Raw genomic sequence first — 26402 nt, 5'->3', positions numbered from 1 at the left:
GCCCAAAGTCCCCACTGTGGAGTCCTAACCCTACTTGATGAGTGGGGGGACCCCCTCCCAAGGCCTGTGGCCCCCACTGTGGAACCCTAGCCCTTCTTGGTGAGTGGGGGGACCCCTCCCAGGGCCCGCAGCCCCCACTGTGGGACCCTAGTCCTTCTTGGTGAGGGGGGGACCCCCTCCCAGGGACTGCAGCCCCCACTGTGGAGTCCTAACCCTACTTGGTGAGTGGGGGGACCCCCTCCCAGGGCCTGCGGCCCCCACTGTGGAACCCTAGCCCTTCTCGGTGAGTGGGGGGACCCCTCCCAGGGCCCCCACACGGCCCCCACTGCACAGCCCCAGCCCGTAGCCTCACCCAGATAATTAACGCCAAACTGCATCTCGAAGCCGTCCTCGGTGGTCCAGTGGGGGCACCGCATCACAGCTGCGTTGTTGACCAGGATGTCCACTCGCTCCTCCTCTGGAAGACAGGGGTGTGGACAGAGCCATGGGCGCCACCCCTGCTGGAGCACCGCCCCGAAGCCTGTTTGCTGAAGGGGAGGGAGCACGTCAGCTGCAGGAGTCTCCGGGCCTCGGCAGGGGCTGTGTGGAGCGAGGCTCCTTAGGCAGGCGGTCTGGCTCTGAGTCCCAAACCTGCCGCATTACATGCACAGGCAACTGGCCGCCACACAGCCTCGGTTTCCCCACCTGTAAAACAGGACAGCTCACACTGCCTTCTTCCCACAGAGGTTTTCAGGATTATGGAAATAATGAAGGAGATGCCCAGGACCTGATAAGGGAGCCTCTATTTCATGGTGTCTGGGGGAGGCAGAGGCTCCAAGAAGACCGATCACGGACGGCGGGCTCACTTCTGCCAGGGGTCGGGGGCTGAAGGACTGGCATAGAGCTCTGCAACACCCCTTATGTAGAGACGGGGGACAGTGGAGTGACCCCTCAGCCCCAGATGCTGGTGCCCACCCCCCACGCTCGCGTAGAACGCGTCTGATTTTCTACTCTCTAGCGGCAGGCAGCTCCAGGCTGAAAGGGCAGTGGAAGTCCACTCGACAAAGACCAGGCAAGGAAAAGACTGAGCGCTGTGCCAGCTCTTGGCCAGTCAATGTGGACTGCTGGGATCCCGGTTGTTTAGACCCGTCTGGGGCAGCTGCCCACTCCCTGCAGCCAACAGCCCCCTGAGGCTGAGCAGAAGGGTGCCAGAGAGCACCACCTGCTGGCAGGCTGGGAAAGTGCACCCCTGGGGAGCGGGATAAAGGCTGTCGGGCTCTGCCTGACCTTCACCCGGACCCCGTGGGGCTGGGGTGCCCCTTCCAGGGTCCCTGGTTAATACTGATGGACCCAGCACCGAAGAAGACCTGAACACAAACCCAACAGGCGCTCTGACAAGGCAGAACCCAGCCTTCCGAGTAAACTCACCAAGAGAACCCGATGCCCAGACGTCAGCAAACAATAACAAGCCATATTAAGAAAAAGGAAGATATGGCCCAAAGGAGCAAATAAGGTCAGATTTAGAATCTGACACAACTAATCAGACGTTCCAACGAGTCAATTCAAAGAGACGGCTAGAGAAATATGGGTAAGACGACACTGGGTGAGCATACAGGAGAATCTGAAAACATGCAAAGAAAAATAACAGGTCTCGTGGGAAAGAAAGGCATAACAGACGAACTTTAAAATACACTAGAAGCACACAACAGCGGATCTGAAGAGGCAGAAGAAAGGGTTAGTGACACGGAAGACGGAACATCCGAATCTGAACACATAAAAGAGCACAGAAAAGAAGGGGGGAAATGAGCGGCTCACAGAGAAGTGGATGACAACACGAAGCACACACAGATGCGTGTCGAAGGAGTCCCAGGAGGAGAGGAAGAGGGACAAGGAGAGAAAGAATACCTGAGGAGAAAAAGGCCAAAAATTTCCCAAACTTTAAATGGCATAAATAAGTAAATCCAAGAAGCCCAACGTATACCAAATAGAATAACCCCAAGTAAACCTACTCAATACCTACCCCGTGTCTTCCAGTAGGAATCAGATTGTCAAATGCCAAGGATAAAGAGAAAATTCCAAAAACAGCAAGAGAAAAGCGATTCACCACATACAAGAGAAGCCAAATAAAACTAAGCACAGATTTCTCATCAGAAACCATGGAAGCAAGAAGGCAGTGGTGCGATACAGATAAGATACTGAAGAGAAAAACTGCCAGCCTGAAGCAAAACTGTGCTTCAAACTTGAGGGGAATTTGAGATATTCACAGATACTGAGAGAGTCTTTTAACAAGAGTCTGCCCTACAAGAAATCCTAAAGGGAGTTCTGCATGCTAAAAGGAAAGGACAGGAGACAGCAGCTTAGAGGAGAGTGCAGAAATGAAGTTTATCAGTAAGGGTAAGTAAAAGAATAAAAAGAGAGAAAATAATAGATATGACAAATAAGGACCAAAAGATAAAATGGCTGAAGTAAGTATTGCCTTTACAGTAATAACATAGACTGTTAATGGATTAAACTCCCCAAATCAAGACAGATTGGCAAAATGCATTAAAAAAAATATGATCCATCTATACGCTCCTAACTCATTTTAGACCCAAAGGCATATAGGTTGAAAGTGAAAAGCTAGAAAAACATATTCCACACAAGCAGTAATTAAAAAAAAAAAAAAAGGCCAGATTAGCTATACTAGTATCAGACAAAATTATTTTAAATGCAAAATTGGTATGAGACAAAGAACACTATATATTAATAAAAGGGGCAATTCACCAAGAAGAAATAAAAATCAAATATTTATGCATCTAAAGAAGGTGCACCAAAGTCCATGACACAAACACTGGCAAAACCGAAGAGAGAAACACACGTTTCTACAGTTACAGAGGCAAACTTAAATACTTGTGCTGGTTTGAAAGGATGTATGTACCCCTGTTTTAATCCTAATCCCATTTTGTAAAGGCAGCCATTTCTTCTCATCCCTATTCAGTACTGTATGTTTGAAACTGTAATTAGACCATCTCCCTGGAGATGTGACTCAATCAAGAGCAGCTGTCAAACTGGATTAGGTGGAGACATGTCTCCACCCATCCAGGTGGGTCTTGATTAGTTTACTGGAATCCTAAAACAGAGGAAACATTTTGGAGAAAGCAGGACATTTCAGAGAGAGCAGAACAGAATGACACAGCCGCGAGAAGCAGAGAGTCCACCAGCCAACAACCTTTGGAGATGAAGAAGGAAAATGCTTCCCAGGGAGCTTCATGAAACAGGAAGCCAGGAGAGAAAGCTAGCAGATGATGCTGTGTTCGCCATGTGCCTTTCCAGATGAGAGAGAATCCCTGACTATGTTTGCCATGTGCCTTCTCATTTGAGAGAGAAACTCTGAATTCATCCACCTTCTTGAACAAAAGATATCTTTCCCTTGATGCCTTAGTTTGGACATTTTCATAGCCTTAAATCTGTAAACTTGCTGCTTAACAAATACCCCTTTCTAAAAGCAGTTCTGTTTCTGGTATATTGCATTCTGGCATCTAACAAACTAGAACACCACTCTTCTTTCAACAGATAGAACACCTAAACAGAGGATCAATAAAGAAATGGAGAACCTAAGCAATACAATAAATGAACTAGACCTAACAGACCTATATTGAATATTGCACCACAAAACAGCGGGATATACATTCTTAAGTGCTCGTGGCACATTCTACATGATAGACTGACCACACGCTGGGGCACAAAACAGAGCTTAATAAATGTGAAAAGACAGAAATTATAAAAAGTACCTTCTCTGATTATAAAGTTGGAAATGAGTAAAAGCTGGAGAAATGGAAAATTTACCAATGTATGGAGGTTAAACAACACACTATTAATCAGTGTGTTAAAGAAGAAACTGCAAGAAAAATCAGTAAATATCTAGAGAAGAATGAAGACAGGGCCACAGCATATCAAACTGTACGGAATGCAATGAACACAGTGCTGAGAGGGAAATATGTAGCCCTGAAAACCACATTAAAAAGGAAGAAAGAGCTAAAATCAAACACCTAACTCAACACCTGGAGAAAGAAAAGAAAGAACAGAAAACTAATCCCAAAGTGAGCAAAAACAGAAATAACAAAAATCAGAGCTGAAATAAATGAAACTGAGAACAAAGAAACCACGGAGAGAATCAATAAAACCAAAAGTTGATTCTTTGAAAAGAACAATAAAATTGGTGAATCCCTAGGCTAGACGGGGGATGACAAAAAGAAAGATATAAATAAATGAAAACAAATGAGAAGGAGGTCATTGCTACTGACCCCATGGGGGGGGGGAGATCAAAAGAGGATAATATGAAAAAGGTACACACAAAAAAATAGACAACTTGCATAAAATGGAGAATTTCCTAGAAACACATGAACAACCTACACTGACTGGAGAAGAAACAGAAATTCTCAACAAACCAATCAGAAGCAAAGACATTGAATCAGTCATCAAAAACCTCCCAAAATAAACCATCCCCCCAAAAAAAGAAAAGCCCAGAATCACATGCCTTCACAGGCCAATATTACCAAGTGTAACAATAATTAATCCCAACTGTACTCAAAGACTTTCATAAAATTGAAGAGGGAACACTCCCTAACTCATTCAATGAGGCCAACATCACACTGATACCAAAGCCTAACAGATACTACAAGAAGATCAAACTATAGGACAATCTCTAAATACAGATGCAAAATCCTTAACAAAATATTTGCAAATCAAAGCCAACTGCATATGAAAAGAATTATACACCATGATCAAGTGGGTTTTACTCCCCAAATGCAAGGGTAGTTCAACACAAGAAAATCAATTAATGTAATCTATATTAAATTGAAAGGGAAAATACACATGATCATCTCAACTGGTGCAGAAAAAGCATTCAACAAAATTTAGCATCTTTTCTTGATAAAACCAGTTCAAAAGACTGGAAATGAAGGAAACTTCCTCAACATGATAAAAGAGTATATATGAAAAACCCACAGCGAGCATCATATCCAACAGAGAGACTGAAAGCTTTCCCTCTAAGATCAGGAACAAGACAAGGATGCCTACTGTCACCACTGTTATTCAAAGCTGTGCTGGAAGTGCTAGCCAGAGTAATGAGGTAAGAAAAAGAAATAAAAGGAATCCAAATCAGAAAAGAACTAAAACTCATTATTTGCAGATGACATGGTATATATTTGGTAAATCCTGAAAATACTACAAGAAAGCTATTTAAGTAGCAGGATAAAAGATCAACATGCAAAAATCAGTCATGTTTCCTATGGACTAATAATGAGCTATGTAAGGAGGTAAAGAGATCCATTTGCAATAGCAACTAAACAAATTAAGAATGTAAGGATCTACACCCAGAAAATTACAAAATGATGTTAAAGAAATAAGGCATTCCATGTTCATGGATAGGAAGGCTAAATGTCATTAAGATGTCAATTCTGCCCAAACTGACTACAGATTCAATGCAATACCAACCAAAATTTGAGTAACTACTTTGCAGAATTGGAAAAGCAAATTATCGAAATTATCTGGAAGGGAAAGAGGGCCCAAATAACCAAAGACATCTTGAAAAAGAAAAATGAAGTAGGATGACTCACATTTCGTGACTTTAAAGCTTATAAAGCCACAGTGATCAAAATAGCATGGCACTGCCATAAAGATAGACGTATTGATCAATGGAATCAAATTGAGAGTTCAGAAATATATCCTCTGGTCTATGGTCAACTGAATTTTGACAAGGCTCCCAAAGCCACTAAATTAGTACAAAATGGTCTGTTCAATAAATGGAGCTGGGAGAACTGGATATCCATATCCAAAGGAATGAAAGATGACCCCTACCTCACACCCTATATAAAAATTACCTCAAAGTGTATCAAAGACCTAAATATAAGACCAACACCATAAAACTCCTAGAAGAAAACATCAGGAAGCATCTTAAGATCTAATGATAGAGGGTATTTCTTAGACCTTACACCAAAGTGAGAGCAACAAAAGAAAAAAAGATAAATGGGACCTCCTCAAGACTGAAGACTGTGCTTAAAAGTACTTTGTCAAAGGGTGAAAAAGCAGCCAATTTAATGGGGGAAATCTTTGGTAACCATATATCTGATAAGGGTTTGATATCCAGGATATATAAAGGAACTCTAAAAGCCAACTATAAGACAAACAATCCAATTATAAAATGGGCAAAAGACAAGAAAATACATTTCCCCAAAGAAGATATACAAATGGCTAAAAAGCACATGAAAAAATGTTCATCTTCACTAGTTTTTACGGAAATGCAAATCAAAACCACAATAAAAGTTCATTTCACACTATGGCCACTATTAAACAAATAGGAAACTACAAGTGCTGGAGAAGATGTGGAGACATAGACACACTTATTCATTGCTAGTGGGACAGCAGAGTAGCACAGCCACTGTGGAAGGTGGTGTACCGGTTTGAAACTGCCATGCACCCCAGAAAAGCCATGTTCTCTGATCATCATTCACTATTGCTGGGTGAGATCTTTTTTATTGTTTCCATGAAGATGTGACCCACCCAATTGTGGGTGGTAACTTTTGATTAAGTGGTTTCCATGAAGATTTGGCTCCACCCATTCAAGGTGGGGTTTGCTTAAAGGAACCCTTTAAGAGGGAACTGTTTTGGAAAAAGCTTTAGAGCCAACAGAATCAACAGAGCCCACACAGCCAGAGACCTCTGGAGATGCAGAAGAAAACGCCTGTGGGGAGGCCCCATGAAATGAGGAGAGAAAGTAAGCAGATGTCACCATGTGCTTTCCCAGCACAGAGGTGTTCTGGACCCATTGGCCTTCCTTGAATCAAGGTATCTTTCTCTGGATGCCTTAGTATAGACATATTTATGGCCTTAAAACTACAAACTTGCCACTTAGTAAATTCACCTTTCTAAAAGCTGTTCTGTTTCTGGTATATTGCATTCTGGTAGCTTAACAAACTAAAACAGATTTTGATACCAGAGAAGTGGGGTGCTACTGTAGTTTGCAAATATCAAACATGTTGAAACAGTGCCCAGAAGCTTTTTTAATGGATAAGGGGAAGATTCTAGAAGATAGATTATTGACAGAGAAGGCCGAGAATGCTTTGAAAAGACTACTGGTAGAGGGTGGGCCACAGTGGCTCAGCAGGCAAGAATGCTCGCCTGCCATGCCAGAGGACCCGGGTTTGATTCCCGGTGCCTGCCCATGTGAAAAAAAAAAAGACTATTGGTAGAAACTGGACTCTAAAGATTCCTCTGACAAGGCCTTAGACAGAGATGATGTATGTGTTACTGCAAATGGGAAGTAAGGCAATCCTTGTAAAGCGGCAAAGAATCTGGCAAAATAGACTACAGGCTTTAGATGGAAGGATTTAGCGAAGAGATTTCTAAATTAAACATGGAAAGTGCAGCTGGGTTTCTCCTTGCAGCTTATAGTGAAATGCAACAGGAAAGAGATAAGTTGAGGACTTAACTGTTGGGTACAAAGAAACCAGAAAGTGACTGGGTTTCTGGAAAGGGAGAGAAGCGAGAGAATAGTGCCCCACCTGAGGATTTCAGCAAACATGGAAGCAATCAGTCACTTCAGAAAAAGCCAGGACTAGGGATGAAGTTATGCAGAAAGGATTTGTGGAAAGTCCTACTGTCTGAAGGTTACGATCCCTGCACGCTAAATAGAAAACCAACAAGAGTGCTGTGGGATCTACATAAACGGAACCACTGCTAGTCTGGACTAAATGGGGCAGAAAAGGGAGAAACTGAAAGAAAAATAACTTCAAAGGCAGAACCATGGAAGCTAAGGTCTGAAGTCAAGAATCCTCAGGCCAGGAGAGCAGTCCCACCTATGCATTTGGACAGGGTGAATTTGCCCCAAAGGCAGAGGGCAGGAGTTTCACTGCCCAGGCCTTGGAGAGGGTGGAGCACATTCCTTGGGGACTGGGGAGAGCCTTGCTGCCACCACACTGAGTGTGTGCCCCAAAGATAGCAGAGAGCCTGGGTGCTGTCCCAATGCTTGGAGAGGGTGGAGCTGAGAAAAAGGTGGTCTCCCCAATGTCCCCTAAGATTGCAATTCTCATCCCAGCATTTGGAGAGAGCTAGGCTGCTGTGTAGGTCCTTGGAAAGAGCCACCTTCTAAAGTCCCGAGAATAAATGACTCTCAGCCTTGGAAATCTAATGGAGTTTTCCCTCCAGGTTTTCAGAACTGTTTAGATTCAGTGACCCCTGTGTTCCTTCCTATTTCTTCCTATGGAAATGGGAATATGTATCATGTAACTATCCTTCCTTCGTATGTTGGCAGCAGATAACTGGTTCTGAGTGTTACAGATCCAGAGCCAGATGAGAATTTTGTCTTAGGACAGACCATGCCTGTAGCTGGCTTTGATGAGATTTTGTAATGTTTCTGTGTTTGTATTTTATTTGTATTGTTACTGAAATGGTTTAAGGCTTTGTGATACAGTGATGGAATGAATGTATTTTGCATCTGGAAAGAATATAACTTTTTGGAGTCCAAAGGATGGAATGTACCAGTTTGAAATTGTCATGTACCCCCCAAAAAGCGACATTTTCTAATCGTCATTCAGTATTGCTAGGTAGGATCTTTTTCACTGTTTCCATGGAGGTGTGACCCATCCAATTGTGGGTGGTAATTTTGATTAGATGGTTTTCATGGAGATGTGTCTCAATCCATTCAAGGTGAGGATGCTTACTGGAGCCCTTTAAGAGGGAACCATTTTGGAAAAAGCTACAGAACCACCAGTCCACACAGCCAGGGACCTTCGGAGATGCAGAAGGAGAACGCTTGCAGGGGGGCCTTACTAAATGAAGAGAGAAAGCCAGCAGATGTCCCATGTGCCTTCTCAGCCGACAGAGATGTTGTGGACCCGTTCTGTTTCTGGTAGATTGCATTACGGCAGCTTTTACAAACTAAAACAGTTTGTCGGTTCCTCAGAAAACTACCTCTGGAGTTGCCCTTTGGCCTGGAAATTGCACTTCTCAGGATATACCCAGAAGATCTGAAAGTGGGGACATGAACAGACATTTGCTAACCAATGTTCACAGCGGCATTGTTCACAATTGCCAAAAGATGGGACCATCCAAGTGTCCACCAACTGATGACTGAATAAAGAAAATGTGGTGTACACACACATACGTTGGACTATTATTCAGCAGTCACAGGAGGAATGACGTCCTGAAATCTGTGAAAACATGGACAAACCTTGAGGACATAATACTGATTAAAACAGGTCAAACACAATATTGTATGATTTCACTAATATGAACAATATGTAATACAATATGTAAACTCAGTCATAAAACCTAGAATATAGGTTACTAAGAGACAGAATAAAGCTAGGCAATGGGGAGCAGTTGCTTAATACACAAAGAAGTTTTAGCAAAGTTGAACTTAAATGTTTGGAAATGAACAGAGGTGAAAACTCATTATTGAGCTTATAGGTAACGGCTCTGAATTGTAGGTGAATATGGTTAAAACAGGTTGTTTAGGATCATGTAAGTCACCAGAAGGAAAGCGAGAGCTTAAAACATGGGAATGTGTTACATAAACACCCCCAACCTTGTGCTGGATGAAGTCTATGATTAACATCATAAACACAAACAAATTTTTTCATGAACAAGTACAAATGAATGGCACTTGTACAAAGAGTTAATAATAGAGTGGTACATGGGGAAAAGGACCAACTGCAAACTACGGGCTGTAGTTAACAGTAATAGCTTGATATTCTTTCATCAACAGTAACAAATGTACGGCACCAATACAGGGTCCAAGAATGGGGGGATAGGAATATAGGGTGTTTGCATTTTCTTTTCGTGTCTATTTGTGCCCCAACCTCTGGGCCCCCAACCCCGCATCCTGATATCCACAACCCCCACACTCCATGTGCCCCCCCACAACCTGCCCGTGTACCAGCCCCTGTGCATCCACAAAGCTACCCCCCACCCAGATCCACCTCCTTCCCTCTGTATCCACCACACCCTGCTCCCCTCGAGGCTGCCCCCTGCCCCCTGGGCCCCACACCCCACGCACCAGCCACCAGGGCAGTGTCCCCAACCCTCACCTATCCCTGCACCACAACCCACCCCACCCCACGTCCTGCCTCACACCCAACCGCAAATACAAAACCTAGGATGATTGAAGGAAATCAACTTGCAAGGTAACCCTGTGCCTCAAAGGCACAGAAAATCACAAAGCCTATGAAGATGCGGACAGATATAACCCTGCCTGATGAGAAAATTAAAACACCAGAGGAGACACAGACATTGGAACAACGAATCAAAGGTGTTCATTCAACTCGAATCAATAGGTCGGCTCAGACAAAGGAGATTAAGACACCAGAAGACCATAAAGAATTTGAAAGAATATACAGGAAAAAAAAAGCAGATATCACACAGATTAAAGGTGCTGTAGACCAAATCAAAAATGCATTAGAGGTATACAATAGCAGATCTGAAGTGTTAGCAGAAAGAACAAACAAACTAGAGGACAGGACAACTGAGTTTGAACATACAAAAGAGCAAATGGCAAAAAAGGTGGAAATTTTTAAATTAGATCTCAGGGAAATCATAGACAAAATGAAGCACACAAACATAAGAGTCATTGGTGTCCCAGAAGGAGTAGAAAAGAGCTAATGGCTAGGAAGATTAGTTGAACATATGACGAGGGCAAACCTCCCAACCCTTATAAGATATAAATAAGCAAATCAAAAAATTCCAATGAACCCCAAATAGAATAAATCCAAACAGGCCTACTCCAAGACACATATTAATCAATCTATCAAATGTTGAAGAGAAACAGAAAATCCTAAAAGTGGAAAGAGAAAAACTATCTACTACATACAAAGGAAACCATATCCGACTGAGTTCAGACTATTCAACATGCTCCATGGAGGTGAGAAGATAGTGGTATGATATATTTAAATTCCTTAAAGAAAGAATTCCAGCCAAGAATTCTGCTCTGCCAAACTCTCCTTCAAAAGTGAGGGACAGGGCAGGCCCAGGTGGCTCAGCAGGCAGAGTTCTCGCCTGCCATGCCAGAGACCCGGGTTTGATTCCCGGTGCCTGCCCACGCAAAAGAAAAAGGGAGAGGGTGCATCAGTGGTTCAGTGGTAGAATGTTCACCTTACACGCTGGAGACCCGGGTTCAATTCTAGGACCATGCACCCCAAAAAACATTTTTTAAGTGAGGGTGGGGCTTCCAGGAAGATGGAGTGGTGGAGTGGAGTGAGTTCACTCCTGCTCTGTGAAACAAGACAGGAGCCAGGGAGAAAATGCCCGGGAGTGCAGGTCGGGGTGTGAGGAAACTAGGAGAGTCTTTAGGCAGTTTTGGGCATCGGCAGTCCAGAAGAGAGAGAGTGGGTCAGGTGACCGGGCCCCCACCGGGTAGGCTGCTGTGCACCAGGGAGCTGCGACTGGAGAGAGCTGACCCTCCTCGGCTCCAGCCTGCACAGCTGCAGCTGGAAAACCTCCCCACATGGCTGTAGCAGCCAGCGCCCCTGAGGAACCCAGAGGTGGGCCGATTGTCCACTGCGGGGCCGGACCTCGGGCGGGGGTAGTGACCACCCAGTCACATGTGGGAACAGCTGGCCAGCAGTAACGGTGTCTGACAGGCCCACCAACACTGCGGATCAGTGAATCCCCCAAGCCCTAATCGGTACCCCAGCACCCCAGTAGAGACCCTCCAGTTGGCTGCCCCTGGCGGAGCAGCCCCCTGCCGACCACACCAACCTCGGTTCACTCCAGCCAGGAGGGACAGGGCTGAGGGAAGAGGAGACTTAGGCGCGCCATCTGCTGGCCAGACGCAGTATGTGCAAGTCAGCTGACCAGATGGGAAAGGGGGAGCTTGAAGGAGAAGGAGCTTCACCATTGCCACCTGCTGGGCACAAGGGTAAATGCAGGCAAGCTAACTCCCTATCTGCCCAGGTCTTCATTTTTATTTATTTTTTATTTTATTCTTAATATTCCCTTTTTCTTTCCCCCCTTTTTTTAACTGTCTTAAGTCTCTTTTTTTAATTCATCATCATGATCATTTCTTACAACATTTGCATCAATTCAGAAAAAGCAATAAAAAGAAAACAGAAAAAAATTCATACACACCATACCCCTTACCCCTCCCCTTCACTGGTCACTACCATTTCAATCTACTAAATTTAACATTTTTCCCCTTATTATTTATTTTTAATCCATATTTTTTACTTGTCTGTCAATAAGGTAGACAAAAGGAGCATCAGACACAAGGCTCTCACAACAACACAGTCACACTGGAATAGCTATATCATCACACAATCATCTTCAAGAAACATGGCTACTGGAACACAGCTCCACATGTTCAGGAAGTTCCCTCCAGCCTCTCCAATACACCTTAACTAAACAGGTGATATCTATTTAATGCATGAGACTAACCTCCAGGATAACCTCTCAACTCTGTTTGGAATCTCTCAGCCATTGACAGTTTATTTTGTCTCATTTCACTCTTCCCCCTTTTGGTTGAGAAGATTCTCTCAATCCCTTGATGCTGAGTCTCAGCTCATTCTAGGGGTTTTCTCAATCTTGGTGCTGAGTTCCACCTCATTCTACAATTGCTATCCCACGTTGCCAGGAAGGTTCACACCCCTGACAGTCATGTCCCATGTAGACAGGGGGAGGGCAGTGAGTTTGCTTGTTGTGTTGGCTGAGAGAGAGGCCACATCTGAGCAACAGAAGAGGTTCTCCTGGAGGTGGTTCTTGGGTCTAATTTTAAGTAGGCTTAGCTTACCCTTTGCGGGATTAAGTTTCATATGAACGAACCCCAAGATTGGAGGTTCGGCCTATTGCTTTGGTTGTCCCCACTGCCTGTGAGAATATCAAGAATTCTTCACTTGGGGGGTCAAGATGGCAGCTTAACAACGTGCGCGTTTTAGTTCATCCTCCAGAACAACTACTAAATAACAAAAAAACAGTACAGAACAGCTCCTGGAGCCACGTCAGTGACCGGACACACAGCGTACCCCAGTCTGGATCAGCTGGACCGGCTGCGAGCACCCCCCAGAACCATGAGTTCCCAAAGCTGCGGCGGCCAGTGCCCCTCCCCCACAGGCCGCTTCCCAGAGGGGAAAGGAAAGGACTTTACCAGCAGCAGGGACTGGACACAATCAAACGCCAATTGTGGAACTAATTAACAAATTCTGACTACTAAAAATAGGCCCCCAGCTTAGGTGAACCTGATCAAAGTGGAGGTTGTTCATTTTGCCCCAGAGCCAAGGGGGCAGGACTGACAGAAAAAAAAGGGGAAGAAAAAAAAAAAAAGAAGGAAACAGAGGTTTTTGTGGCTGTGTATCTACAAAGGCTTGACTGCCTCTGGATACAGTGGCAGGACTTCTCAGGCTGCAACTGCCCCAGGCATAGGCAGAAGTGAGCTCTTTTGGGGGCTTATCTGGAGCTTGTGCCTTCCCCAGGGGAGGGGTGAAGCCCCACCCAGGTGGAATCCCTCCATCAAGGAATTCAGACCCCAGGGCTTCGTAATTTGAAGCCATTAAAACCAGCCTACAACCTCTCCTCTGTCTCCACCACACCCCCAGCAGGGAGAGTTAAAGGTACCGCATCATCTTATGCTGGTGGGACCTGCAGTCAGACAAGCACCACATACTGGGCAGGATAAGAGAAACAGAGTCCAGAGACTTCACAGGAAAGTCTTTCAACCTGCTGGGTCTCACCCTCAGGGAAAACCGATGCAGGTGACTCTTTCCTCCTGATAGGGGGCCAGTTTGGTCTGGGAAAATCTGGCTGGGGTCTATAATATGTAAGCAGACCCTCCTAAGTGTGTGTGTGTGGGGAAGGCACCACACAAGCAGGGCAAGAAACAAGAAAACAAGAATGAAAAATTCTCCTCTGTTAAACAAAACTTAAGCTAAAGGTCCAGATAAAGCTGAACAGAGTGTCAAAGAACAGATAGACAGCAAATTCATCCAGCAAGAAAACCCTAGATAAAAGAAGTGAAAGCAACCTCCAGAATAAACTAATTAAGGTAATTAAATGTCTAGACGCCAGCAAAAAATAACAAATCACACTAGGAAAACTGAAGATATGGCCCAGTCAAAGGAACAAACCAACAATTCAAATGACACACAGGAGCTGAAACAATTAATTCAGAATATACGAACAGACATGGAAAACCTCATCAAAAATCAAATCAATGAATTGAGGGAGGATATAAAGAAGGCAAGGAAAGAACAAAAAGAAGAAACGGAAAGACTGAAAAAACAAATCACAGAACTTATGGGAATGAAAGGCAAGGTAGAAGAGATGAAAAAAACAATGGAAACCTACAATGGTAGATTTTGAGAGACAGAACATAGGATTTCTGAACTAGAGGACGGAACATCTGAATCTGGCAAGAAAAAGAAAATATAGGGGAAAAAAAGGAAAAATATGAGCACGGACTCAGGGAATTGAAGGACAATATGAAGCACACAAATATACATGTTGTGGGTGTCCCAGAAGGAGAAGAGAAGGGAAAAGGAGGAGAAAAACTAACGGAGGAAATTATCACTGAAAATTTCCCAACTCTTATGAAAGACTCAAAATTACAGATCCAAGAAGTGCGGTGTACCCCAAAGAGAATAGATCCAAATAGACATACTCCAAGACATTTAATGATCAGAATGTCAGAGGGGAAAGAGAAAGAGAGGATCTTGAAAGCAGCAAGAGAAAAGCAATCCACCACATACAAGGGAAGCCCAATACGACTATGCGCAGATCTCTCAGCAGAAACCATGGAGGCGAGAAGACAATGGGATGATATATTTAAATTATTAAAAGAGAAAAACTGCCAACCAAGAATTCTATATCCAGCAAGACTGTCCTTCAAAAATGAGGGAGAAATTAAAACATTTTCAGACAAAAAATCACTGAGAGAATTTGTGGCCAAGAGACCAGCTCTACAAGAAATACTAAAGGGAACACTAGAGACAGATACCAAGACAGAAGAGAGAGGTGTGGAGAAGAGTGTAGAAAGGAAGACTATGAGTAAAGGTAAAAAGAAGGAAAATTAGATATGACATATAAAATCCAGAAGGCAAAATAGTAGAAGAAAGTTCTACCCATGCAGTAATAACACTGAATGTTAATGGATTAAACTCTCCAATCAAAAGACATAGTCTGGCAGAATGGATTAAAAAACAGGACCCATCTATATGCTGTCTCTACTCAAAGGACACGAGGCCAAGGACACAAATGGACATTTACACACCAATGTTTATAACAGCATTATTAACAATTACCAAGAGATGGAAACAGCCAAAATGTCCATCACCAGACAGTTGGCTAAACAAACTGTGACATCTACATAAGATGGAATATTATGCAGCTGTAAGACAGAATAAAGTTATGAAGTATGTAACAACATGGATGGACCTTAAGGACATTATGCTGAGTGTGATTAGCCAGAAACAAAAGGATAAATACTGTATGGTCTCACTGATATGAACTGACATTAGTGAATAAACTTGGAATATTTCGTTGGTAACAGAGACCATCAGGAGATAGAAATAGGGTAAGACATTGGGTAATTGGAGCTGAAGGGATACAGACTGTGCAACAGGACTGAATGTAAAAACTCAGAAATGGACAGCACAACATTACCTAACTGTAATATAATTATGTTAAAACACTGAATGAAACTGCATATGACAATGATAGAGGGAGGAGGGCTGGGGCATAAATGAAATCACAAAGAAAGATAGACGATAAAGATTGAGATGGTGTAATCTAGGAATGCCTAGAGTGTATAACGATAGTGACTAAATGTACAAATTTAAAAATGTTTTTGCATGAGGAAGAACAAAAGAATGTCATTACTGCAGTGTGCTGAAAATAGATGGTAATTAATATTTTAAAATTTCAACTAATGTGTGAGACTAAAGCAAAAAATGTTTATTTGGTACAAATCTATACTTTGACTAGTGCATCTCCTAATATAACTTATGTAGACAGTTGATTGAACACCTTAAGTATATTGAACTTTGTATAGGACATGAGATTTTGTTGGTTTGTCCAGGTGATGCCCTGATGAATCCCAGAGTGATCTGATCAGTGAGTGGAAAAGTATTTGCAAAGTCCCCTTCGGGGAATGGTGAGAACAGGAGAAAACTCAACTTCCCCAAGTTGAATTCTTGATATCTCACAAGCAGTGTGGACAACCAAAGCTACAGGCTGAGCCCCCAGTCTTGGGGGTTGAAACTTAACCCCAAAGGGTCAAGCCTACTTAAAATTAAGCCTAAGAGTCACCCCCAAGAGAACCTCTTTTGTTGCTCAGATGTGGCCTCTCTCTCCAGCCAACACAGCAAGCAGACTCACCACCCTCCCCCTGTCTATGTGGGACATGATTCCCAGGGGTGTGGTGGGACAGAAATCCTGGAATGAGCTGAGATTCAGCATCAAGGGATTGAGAAAAACTCTAGAATGGGCTGAGACCCAGCATCAAGGGATTGAGAAAACCTTCTCTACCAAAAGGGGGAAGAGTGAAATGAGACAAAGTGTCAATGGCTGAGAGATTCCAAACAGAGCCGAGAGGTTATCCTGGAGGTTATTCTTATGCATTAAGTAGATATCACCTTGTTATCCAAGATGTAATGGAGAGGCTGGAGGGAACTGCCTGAAAATGTAGAGCTGTGTTCCAGTAGCCATGTTTCTTGATGATGATTGTATAATGATATAGCTTTCACAATGTGACTGTGTGATTGTGAAAACTTGTGTCTGATGCTCCTTTTATCTACCTTGTCAACAGATGAGAGGAACATATGGAATAAAAATAAATAACAGGAGGAACAAATGTTAAAATAGATTTAGTTTGAAACGCTAGTGATCAATGAAAGGGATCAGTAAGGGGTATGGCCTGTAAAATTTTTCTTTCTGTTTGTTATATTTTTCTTTTTTCTTTTTATTTCTTTTTCTGAATTGATGCTAATGTTCTGGGAAATGATCACGATGATGAATATGCAACTATGTGATGATATTGTGAATTGCTGAGTGTATGTGTTGGGAATGTTTGTGTTTCTTGTAATTTTTCTTAATTAATAAAAAATTAAAAAGAAAAAAAAATTCTTCACTTGGGGAAGCTGCATTTTACCCCTTTCTCACCATTCCCCTTGGGGGCTCTGCAAATCCTTCTCTATTCACTGTTCAAATCGCTCTGGGATTTATCTGGGCATCACTCTGGACAAATCTACAAAATCTCATGCCCTATGCGAGGTTCCAAGTACTATGGTATTCGATCAAGCTGTCCACCGAAGTTATATTAGGAAATGCACTAGCTAAAATATAAATTCTGTACCAAATAAACATTTTTTGCTTGTCTCACACATAGGTGAAAGTTTTAAAATATTACATCTATTTCCAGTACCCTGCATTATTAACATTTGTTCTAGTTTGCTAGCTGCCAGAATGCAATATACCAGAAACGGAATGGCTTTCTAAAAAGGGGAATTTAATGAGTTGCTAGTTTACAATTCTAAGGCTGAGAAAATGTCCCAATTAAAACAAATCTATAGAATGTCCAATCTAAGGCATCGAGGGAAAGATACCCTGGTTCAAGAAGGCTGATGAAGTTCAGGGTTTTTCTCTCAAGTGGAAGGGCACATGGTGTACACAGAGTTTTTCTCTCAGCTGGAAGGGCACATGGTGAACACGGCATCATCTGCTAGCTTCTTCTCCTGACTTCCTGTTTCATGAAGCTCCCCAGGAGGCATTTTCCTTCTTCATCTCCAAACCTTGCTGGCTGGTGGACTCTGCTTCTTGTGGCTATGTCGTTCTGCTCTGCTCTCTCTGAATCTCTTTCCTTTTCCAAAATGTTTCCTCTTTTATAGGACTCCAGAAACTTATCAAGACCCACCCAAATGGGTGGAGACATATCATCACCTAATCCAGTTTAACAACCACTCTTGATTAAATCACATCTCCAGGGAGATGATCTGATTACGGTTTCAAACATACAGTATTGAATAGGGATTATTCCGCCTTTATGAAAGGGGATTTTGATTAAAACCTGGCTTTTCTAGGGGGCATACATCCTTTCAAACCAGCACAACATTCCTTTGTTCTTCTTCATGCAGAAACATTTTTAAATTTCCACACTTAGTCACTGTCATTATACATTCTATGCATTCCCAGATTATAACATCTCAGTCTTTATTGTCTATCTTTCCTTCTGATTTCATTTGTGCCCCCAGCCCTCCTCCCTCTATCATTCTCACATACAGCTTCATTCAGTGTTCTAACATTATTGTATTACAGTTAGGTAGCATTGTGCTGTCCATTTCTGAATTTTTACAATCAGTCCTGTTGCACAATCTATATCCCTTCAGCTCCAATTACCCAATTTCTATCTCCTGATGGTCTCTGTAACCAACTGAAATTCTCCAAGTTCATTTGCTAATGTCAGTTCATATCAGTGAGACCATACATTATTTGTCCTTTTGTTTCTGGCTAATCTCACTCAGCATAATGTCCTTAAGGTCCATCCATGTTGTTACATACTTCATAACTTTATTCTGTCTTAAAGCTGCATAATATTCCATCATATGTAAATACCACAGCTTGCTTAGCCACTAGTCTGTTGATGGACATTTTGCCTGTTTCCATCTCTTCGCAATTGTAAATAATGCTGCTATAAACATTGGTGTGCAAATGTCTGTTTGCGTTCTTGCCCTCATATCTGAGTAGATACCTGGCAATGGTGTTTCTGGGTCATGTGGCAATTCTATACTTAGCTACCTGAGGAACCGCCACACTGCCTTCCACAGTGGTTGTACAATTTGATGTTCCCCACCAACAGTGGATAACTGTGCCTGTTTCTCCACATCCTCTCCAGCACTTGTCATTTTCTGTTTTACTGATAATGGCCATTCTGGTGGGTGTGAGATGATATCTCATTGTGGTTTTGATTTGCATTTCCCGAATAGCCAGGAAAGTTGAGCATCTTTTCAGGTGCCTTTCGGCCATTTGTATTTCCTCTTCTGAGAAGTGTCTGTTCAAGTCTTTTGCCCATTTTGTAATTGGCTTGTCTTTATCTTGTTGAGTTGAACAATCTCTATATATTCTGGATACTAGACCTTTATCTGATATGTCATTTCCAAATATAATCTCCCATTGTGTAGGCTGTCTTTTTACTTTCCTGACGAAGTTCTTTGATGCACAAAAGTGTTTAATTTTGAGGCGTTCCCATTTATTTATTTCTTTCTTCAATGTTCGTGCTTTGGGTATAAGGTCTAGGAAACCACCTCCTATTATAAGACTGATAAGATATTCTCTGCATTTTCTTCTAAAATTTTTATGGTCTTAGATCTAATGTTAAGGTCTTTGATTAATTTTGAGTTAATTTTTGTATAGGGTGTGAGATATGGGTTCTCTCTTCATTCTTTTGCATATGGATATCCAGTTCTCTAGGCACCATTTATTGAAGAGACTGTTCTGTCCTAGGTGAGTAGGCTTGACTGCCTTATCAAAGATCAGTTGTCCATACATAAGAGGGTCTATATCTGAACACTCTATTCGATTCCATTGGTCAGTATATCTATCTTTATGCCAGTACCATGCTGTTTTGACCACAGTAGCTTCTATAATACGCCTTAAAGTCAGGTAACGTGAGACCTCCGACTTCATTTTTCTTTCTCAGGATACTTTTAGCTATTCGGGACACCCTGCCCTTCCAGATAAATTTGGTTATTGGTTTTTCTATTTCTGAAAAGTACATTTTTGGAATTTTAATTGGTACTGCATTGAATCTGTAAGTCAATTTAGGTAGAATTGACACCTTAACTATCTTAACTATATTTACTCTTCCAATCCATGAACACAGTATGCCCTTCCACTTATTTAGGTCTTCTATGATTTCTTTTGACAATTTCTTACAGTTTTCTTTGTAGAGATCTTTTGTATCTTTAGTTAAGTTTATTCCTAAACATTTTATTCTTTTGGTTGCAATTATAAATGGAATTTTTTTCTTGATTTCTCCCTCAGATTGTTCATTACTAGTGTATAGAAATACTACAGATTTTTGAGTGTTGATTTTTGTAACCTGCCACTTTGCTGTACTCATTTATTAGCTCTAGTAGTTTTGCTGTGGATTTTTCAGGGTTTTCGACATATAATACCATATCATCTGCAAGTGAGAGTTTTACTTCTTCCTTTCCAATTTTGATGCCTTGTATTTCTTTTTCTTGTCTAACTGCTTTGGCTAGAACTTCCAACTCAACGTTGAATAACAACGGTGATAGTGGACATTCTTGTCTTGTTCCTGATCTTAGCGGGAAAGTTTTCAGTTTTTCCCCATTGAGGATGATGTTTGCTTTGGGTTTTTCATATATTCCCTTTATTATGTTGAGAAAGTTCCCTTCTATTCCTATCCTTTGAAGCGTTTTCAACAGGAAAGGATGTTGAATTTTGTCAAATGCCTTTTCTACATCAATCGAGATGATCATGTGTTTTACTGCTTTGATTTGTTGATATGGTGTATTACATTAATTGATTTTCTTATGTTGAACCATCCTTGCATACCTGGGATGAATCCTACTTGGTCATGGCCTATAATTCTAATATGCTCCTGGATTCGATTTGCAAGAATTTTGTTGAGGATTTTTGCATCTATATTCATTAGAGAGATTGATCTGTAGTATTCTTTTCTTGTAATATCTTTGTCTGGCTTTGGTATGAGGGTGATGCTGGCTTCATAGAATGAGTTAAGTAGCTTTCCCTCCTCTTCAATTTTTTTGAGGAGTTTGAGCAGGATTGTACTAATTCTTTCTGTAATGTTTGGTAGAATTCACATGTGAAGCCATCTGGTCCTGGACTCTTCTTTTTGGAGAGTTTCTTAATGACTGATTCCATTTCTTTACTTGTGATTGGTTTGTTGAGGTCGTCTGTTCCTTCTCGAGTAAATGTTGGTTGTTCATGCCTTTCTAGGAAGTTGTCCATTTCATCTACATTGTCTGGTTTATTAGCATAACGTTGTTCATAGTATCCTGTTTTTACTTCCTTTATTTCTGTGAGGTCAGTGGTTATGTCTCCTCTTCCATTTCTGATTTTATTTATTTGCATCCTCTCTCTTTTTCTTTTTGTCAACCTCGCTAAGGGTCCATCAATCTTACTGATTTTCTCTTAGAACCAACTTCCGGTTTTGTTGATTTTCTCAATTGTTTTCATGTTCTCAATTTCATTTATTTCTGCTCTAATCTTTATTATTTCTTTCCTTTTTCTTGCTTTGGGGGTAATTTGCTGTTCCTTCTCTAGTTCTTCCAAGTGGACAGTTAATTCCTCGATTTTTGCCCTTCTTTTTTGATATAGGCATTTAGGGCAATAAATTTCCCTCTTAGCACTGTGTTTGCTGCATCCCATACGTTTGATATGTTGTGTTTTCATTTTCATTTGCCTCGAGATATTTACTGATTTCTCTTGCAATTTCTTCCTTGACTCACTGGTTGTTTAAGAGTATGTTGTTGAGCTTCCATATATTTGTGAATTTTCTGGCACTCTGCCTATTATTGATTGCCAACTTCATTCCTTTATGATCTGAGAAAGTGTTTTGTATGATTTCAGTCCTTTTAAATTTATTGAGACTTGCCTTGTGACCTAGCATGTGGTCTATCCTTGAGAATGAGCACTTGAGAAAAAGGTGTATCCTACTGTTGTGGGGTGTAATATTCTATATAGGTCTGTTAAGTCTAGCTCATTTATTGTATTATTCAAATTTCCTGTTTCTCTATTGCTCTAGATTTCTTTATTGATCTTTATTGGTCTAGATGTTCTGTTCATTGATGAGAATGGGGAATTGAAGACTCCAACTATTATGGTAGGTGTGTCCATTTCTCTTTTCAGTGTTTGCCTCATGCATTTTGGAGTATCTGGTTTGGTGGGTAAATATTTACGATTGTCATGTCTTCCTGTTGAATTGTTCCTTTTATTGATACACAGTATCCTTCTTTGCCTATTTTAACTGTTTTACATTTGAAGTCTAATTTGTTGGATATTAGTATAGCTACTCCTGCTCTTTTCTGATTGTTATTTGCATGAAATATCTTTTCCCAACCTTTCACTTTCAACCTACGTTTATCCTTGCATCTAAGATGTGTTTCCTGTAGACAGTATATAGCTGGCTGCTGGTTTTTTAATCCATTCTGCCAGTCTGTGTCTTTTGATTGAGGAGTTTAATTTAGTGTTATAAATATACGGGCAGTACTTTCTTCTACCATTTTGCCTTTTGGATTTTATATGTCATATCTCATTTTTCTTCTTTTACCTTTAGTGATAGCCTTCATTTCTACACTCGTCTCCACACCTCACTCTCCTGTCTTTTCTTATCTGTCTCTAGTGCTTCCTTTAGTATTTCTTGCAGAGCCGTTCTCTTGGTCACAGATTCTCTCAGTGAATTTTTGTCTGAAAATGTTTTAATTTCCCCCTCATTTTTGAAGGACAGTTTTGCTGGATATAGAATACTTGGTTCACAATTTTTCTCTTTTAGTATCTTAAATATATCATCCCACTGTCTTCTCATCTCCCTGGTTTCTGCTGAGAAATCATGCATAGTCTTATTGGGCTTCCCTTGTATGTGGATTGTTTTTCTCTTGCTGCTTTCAAGATTCTCTCTTTCTCTTTGACATCTGACATTCTGATTAGTAAATGTCTTGCAGTACATCTGTTTGGATCTGTTCTCTTTGAGGTATGCTGCACTTCTTGGATCTGTAATTTTAAGTCTTTCATAAGAGTTGGGAATTTTTCAGTGATCATTTCCTCCATTAGTTTTTCTCCTCCTTTTCCCTCCTCTTCTCCTTCTGGGACACCCACAATACGTATATTCAAGCACTTCATGTTGTCATTCAATCCCTGAGTCCCTGCTCATATTTTTCCATTCTTTTCCCCATATTTTCTTTTGTTTGTCAGATTTCAGATATCCCATCCTCTAGTTCACTAATCCTATCTTCTGCCTCTTGAAATCTGACATTGTAGGTTTCCATTGCTTTTTTCCATCTCTTCTACTGTGCTTTCATTCCCATAAGTTCTGTGGTTTGTTTTTTCAGACTTTTGATTTCTTCTTTTTGTTCATTTCTTTCCTTCTTTATATCCTTCCTCAATTCATTGATGTGATTTTTGATGAGGTTTTCCATGTCTGTTCGAACATTCTGAATTAAATGTTTCAACCTTTGAATCTCATTTGAATTGCTGGTAGTTCCTTTGACTGGGCCATTTCTTCAATTTTGCTAGTATGATTTGTTAATTTTTGCTGGTGTCTAGGCATTTAATTACCTTAATTAATCTATTCTGGAGATTGTTTTCTCTTTTTTTTCCTATGATTTTCTTGCTGGGATGACTTTGTTGTCTATCTGTTTTTTAACGTTCAGTTCAGCTTATTCTAGTCCTCTAGATTAGGTTTTGTTTACTAGATCAGAATTTTTCAATTCTTTTTTTGTTTCTTGCCCTGCCTGTATGGTGCCTTTCCCCCACCCCTTAGTAGGGTCTACTTAGGTATTATAGACCCCAGTCAGATTTTCCCAGACCAAACTGGTCTCCTCTCAGGAGGAAAGAGTCACCTGCATCAGTTTTCCCTGAGGGTGAGACCCAGCAGATTAAAAGGCTTTCTTATGAAGTCTCTAGACTTTGCATTTTTTCTATCCTGCCCAGTACATGGCACTTTTCTGCCTCCAGGTCCCACTAGCACAAGGCAATGTGGTACCTTTAACGTCAGCACACTCTCCCTGCTAGGGGCATGGCGGAGACAAAGGAGAGGTTGTAGGCTGGCTTTAATCGTCTCACTTTTCCAGACCCTGGGGTCTGAATTCCTCGAGGGAGGGATTCCACCTGAGCTGGGCCCCACCCCTCTCCTGGGGAAAGCACAGGCACCAGACAAGCTGTCAGACAAGCTCTCAAACAAGCTCAATTCTGCCTATGCCTGAGGCTTTGAGGCCCGAGAAGCCTTGCAGCTATATTCAAAAAGTAATTAAGCCGTAGAAACACAGCCACAAAAGAGAAAAAGAAAAATCCTTTTCAGAGCAGGACCCCATTTCTCAGGTTTGCCAATCAAAACCTTAAGTTGGCACGTTGCTCTGTGTATCTCCAGGTCCTATGTGCCCCCTCCTTTCCTGCAGGGCCCAGACCTTTTCAGATCCAAAAAATCCTTTGTTTTTTTTCTTTTTTCTTTTTCTGTCAGCCCTACCCCCCTGCACAGGGGCAAAAACCAGTGACCTCCACTTTTACTCGAGGTTCAGCTGAGCCGGGGGCCTATTTTTAGTAGTCAGAATTTGTGAATTAATTCCGCAATTGGAGCTTGGTTGCGCTCAGCCCTTGCTGCCAGTAAAGTCCCTTTCCTTTACCCTCTGGGAAGCAGCCTGTGTGTTGCGGGGGGGTTGCCGGCCACGACAGCCTGGGGAACTCACGGTTCTGGCAAGGCTTGCGGCCAGTCCCGCTGGTCCAGACTGGGGTACGCTGTGTGTCTGGTCACTGACATGGCCCCAGCAGTTGTTCTGTACTGTTCCTGGCTACTTACTAGTTACTCTGGAGGACAAACTAAATCCCACACCTCGCTAAGCCACCATCTTGCCAGAGTCCCTTAAGTCTCTTTCCTCTCTCCCCCTTTTAAGACATATTCTTTCTACATATTTTCATTAGTAATATAATTGCTATTTTCATTATTTTTTAAATTTTTTAGATGTTTTATATTTTTATTCTTTATTTTCTATTTTTTATTTCACATATTTTGTATTATTCCATTTCATTTGTTTGTATTGTAATTATTATTATTTTCCTCTTAAATTTTCTCTCCCTTTGGTGGGCACTAGCCTGACTTCATTCCCAGCATATCCTGGGGTATCTCCTTTTAATTCTGGGGCCTACTGTTGTCAAGGTGCATTTTGCTAGGATTCTTGTTTTTGTGTTTCATATTTTTATTACACTATTATTTTACTTTATTATTATTACTTCTTTTTTCTCTATTTTCTCCTTCCTTTGTGTGTGTGTGTGTGTGCGCGTGCACATAGGCTGGGAGTCGAGCCTGGGTCCCCTGCATGGTGATCAGCCATTCTGCAACTGGAGTACCTGAGCACCCAGCCTAGCTCCCAATAGACCCTTAAGATGAACTGTGTCCCCTACATGAGATCCGGACCTTGATTCGGTGGAGAATAACCTACAAACAAAGTGCATTCAGCAAAAACTAAGTAAATACAAAACTTTAGAAGAGTGAAAACCAACTTGCAAAATAACTATATTAAGATAATCAAATGCCCCAAACACAACAGAAAATCACAAAACACATGAAGATCCAAGCAGAAATGGTGCAGCTAAATGACCAAATCAAAATTCCAGAGGGGATACAGAATATGGAACAACTATTCAAGGATATTTATAAAGAAATAAAGAAGAGAAGAGTATAAAGAAGAATTCAGGAGGTTAAATAGAAAAATAGCAGGCCTCACATAATTGAAAGATACAGAAGGCCAGATTAAAAATATACTAGAGACACAAAATCATAGATTCAAAGAACAAGAAGGAAGAATAAGTGAGAAGGAAGACAGAACAATAAAACTAGAGCACACAAAAGAACAAATGGCAAGAAAGATGGAAAAAATGCAACTGGATCTTAGGGAAATGATATAAGAATCGCTGTGTCCCCGAAGGAAAAGAGAAGAGTAAAGGGTTGGGAAAGTTAGCTGAAGATATAATCGGAGGAAATATCCCAACCTTTATGAATGTCCAAATCAAAGAGGTCCAGTAAACTCCAAACAGAATAAATGCAAACAAGCCCATTCCAAGAGAGACACTGTGGTAGTTAGATTCAGTTGTCAACTTGGCCAGGTGAAAGCACCTAGTTCTGTTGCTGTGGACATGAGCCAATGGTAGGTGAATCTCATCTGTTGCTAATTACATCCGCAGTCGGCTAGGAGGCGTGTCTGCTGCAATGAGTGACGTTTAACTTAATTGGCTTGTGCTTAAATGAGAGAACGCAATGTAGCACAGTCTAGCAGCTTGGCATTCCTCATCTCAGCACTTGCAGCTCAGCCCGGGCCCTTGGAGATGGAGAAAGAAAGCACCCCGGGGAAAGTTGTTGGAACCCAGGGGCCTGGAGAGAAGACCAGCAGAGACCATCCTGTGCCTTCCACGTAAGAAAGAACCTCAGTGGAAAGTTAGCTGCCTTTCCTCTGAAGAACCAACAAAATAAATCCCCTTTTATTAAAAGCCAATCCGTCTCTGGTGTGTTGCATTCCGGCAGCTAGCAAACTAGAACACACACTAATCAGATTGTCGGGTGATGAAGAGGAACGGAAAGTCTTGAAAGCAGCACAAGAAAAGCCATCCATTACCTACAAAGGAAAACACACAAGACTGACTTCAGACCACTCAACAGGCACCACAGAAGCAAGAAGGCAGTGGCAAGGTATTTTTAAGATCCTGAATGAGAA

At 41.7% G+C, this 26402-nt stretch overlaps 1 protein-coding gene across 1 annotated transcript in view; it reads right to left on the bottom strand.

Annotated features, from left to right (window-relative positions):
• Window positions 1–26402, bottom strand: part of RDH13 (retinol dehydrogenase 13) — a 51602-nt gene that overhangs the window by 9143 nt on the left and 16057 nt on the right. The window contains exon 4 of the mRNA XM_077130770.1: window positions 353–457. Coding sequence (XP_076986885.1) covers window positions 353–457 — 105 coding nt within the window. The remainder of the gene's footprint in view (window positions 1–352; window positions 458–26402) is intronic.

This window comes from Tamandua tetradactyla, chromosome 16 (assembly GCF_023851605.1).
Source record: "Tamandua tetradactyla isolate mTamTet1 chromosome 16, mTamTet1.pri, whole genome shotgun sequence".
NCBI lineage: Eukaryota > Metazoa > Chordata > Mammalia > Pilosa > Myrmecophagidae > Tamandua > Tamandua tetradactyla.
Note: the sequence above shows the minus strand (reverse complement) of the source record. Positions and strands in the feature narration are given on the sequence as shown.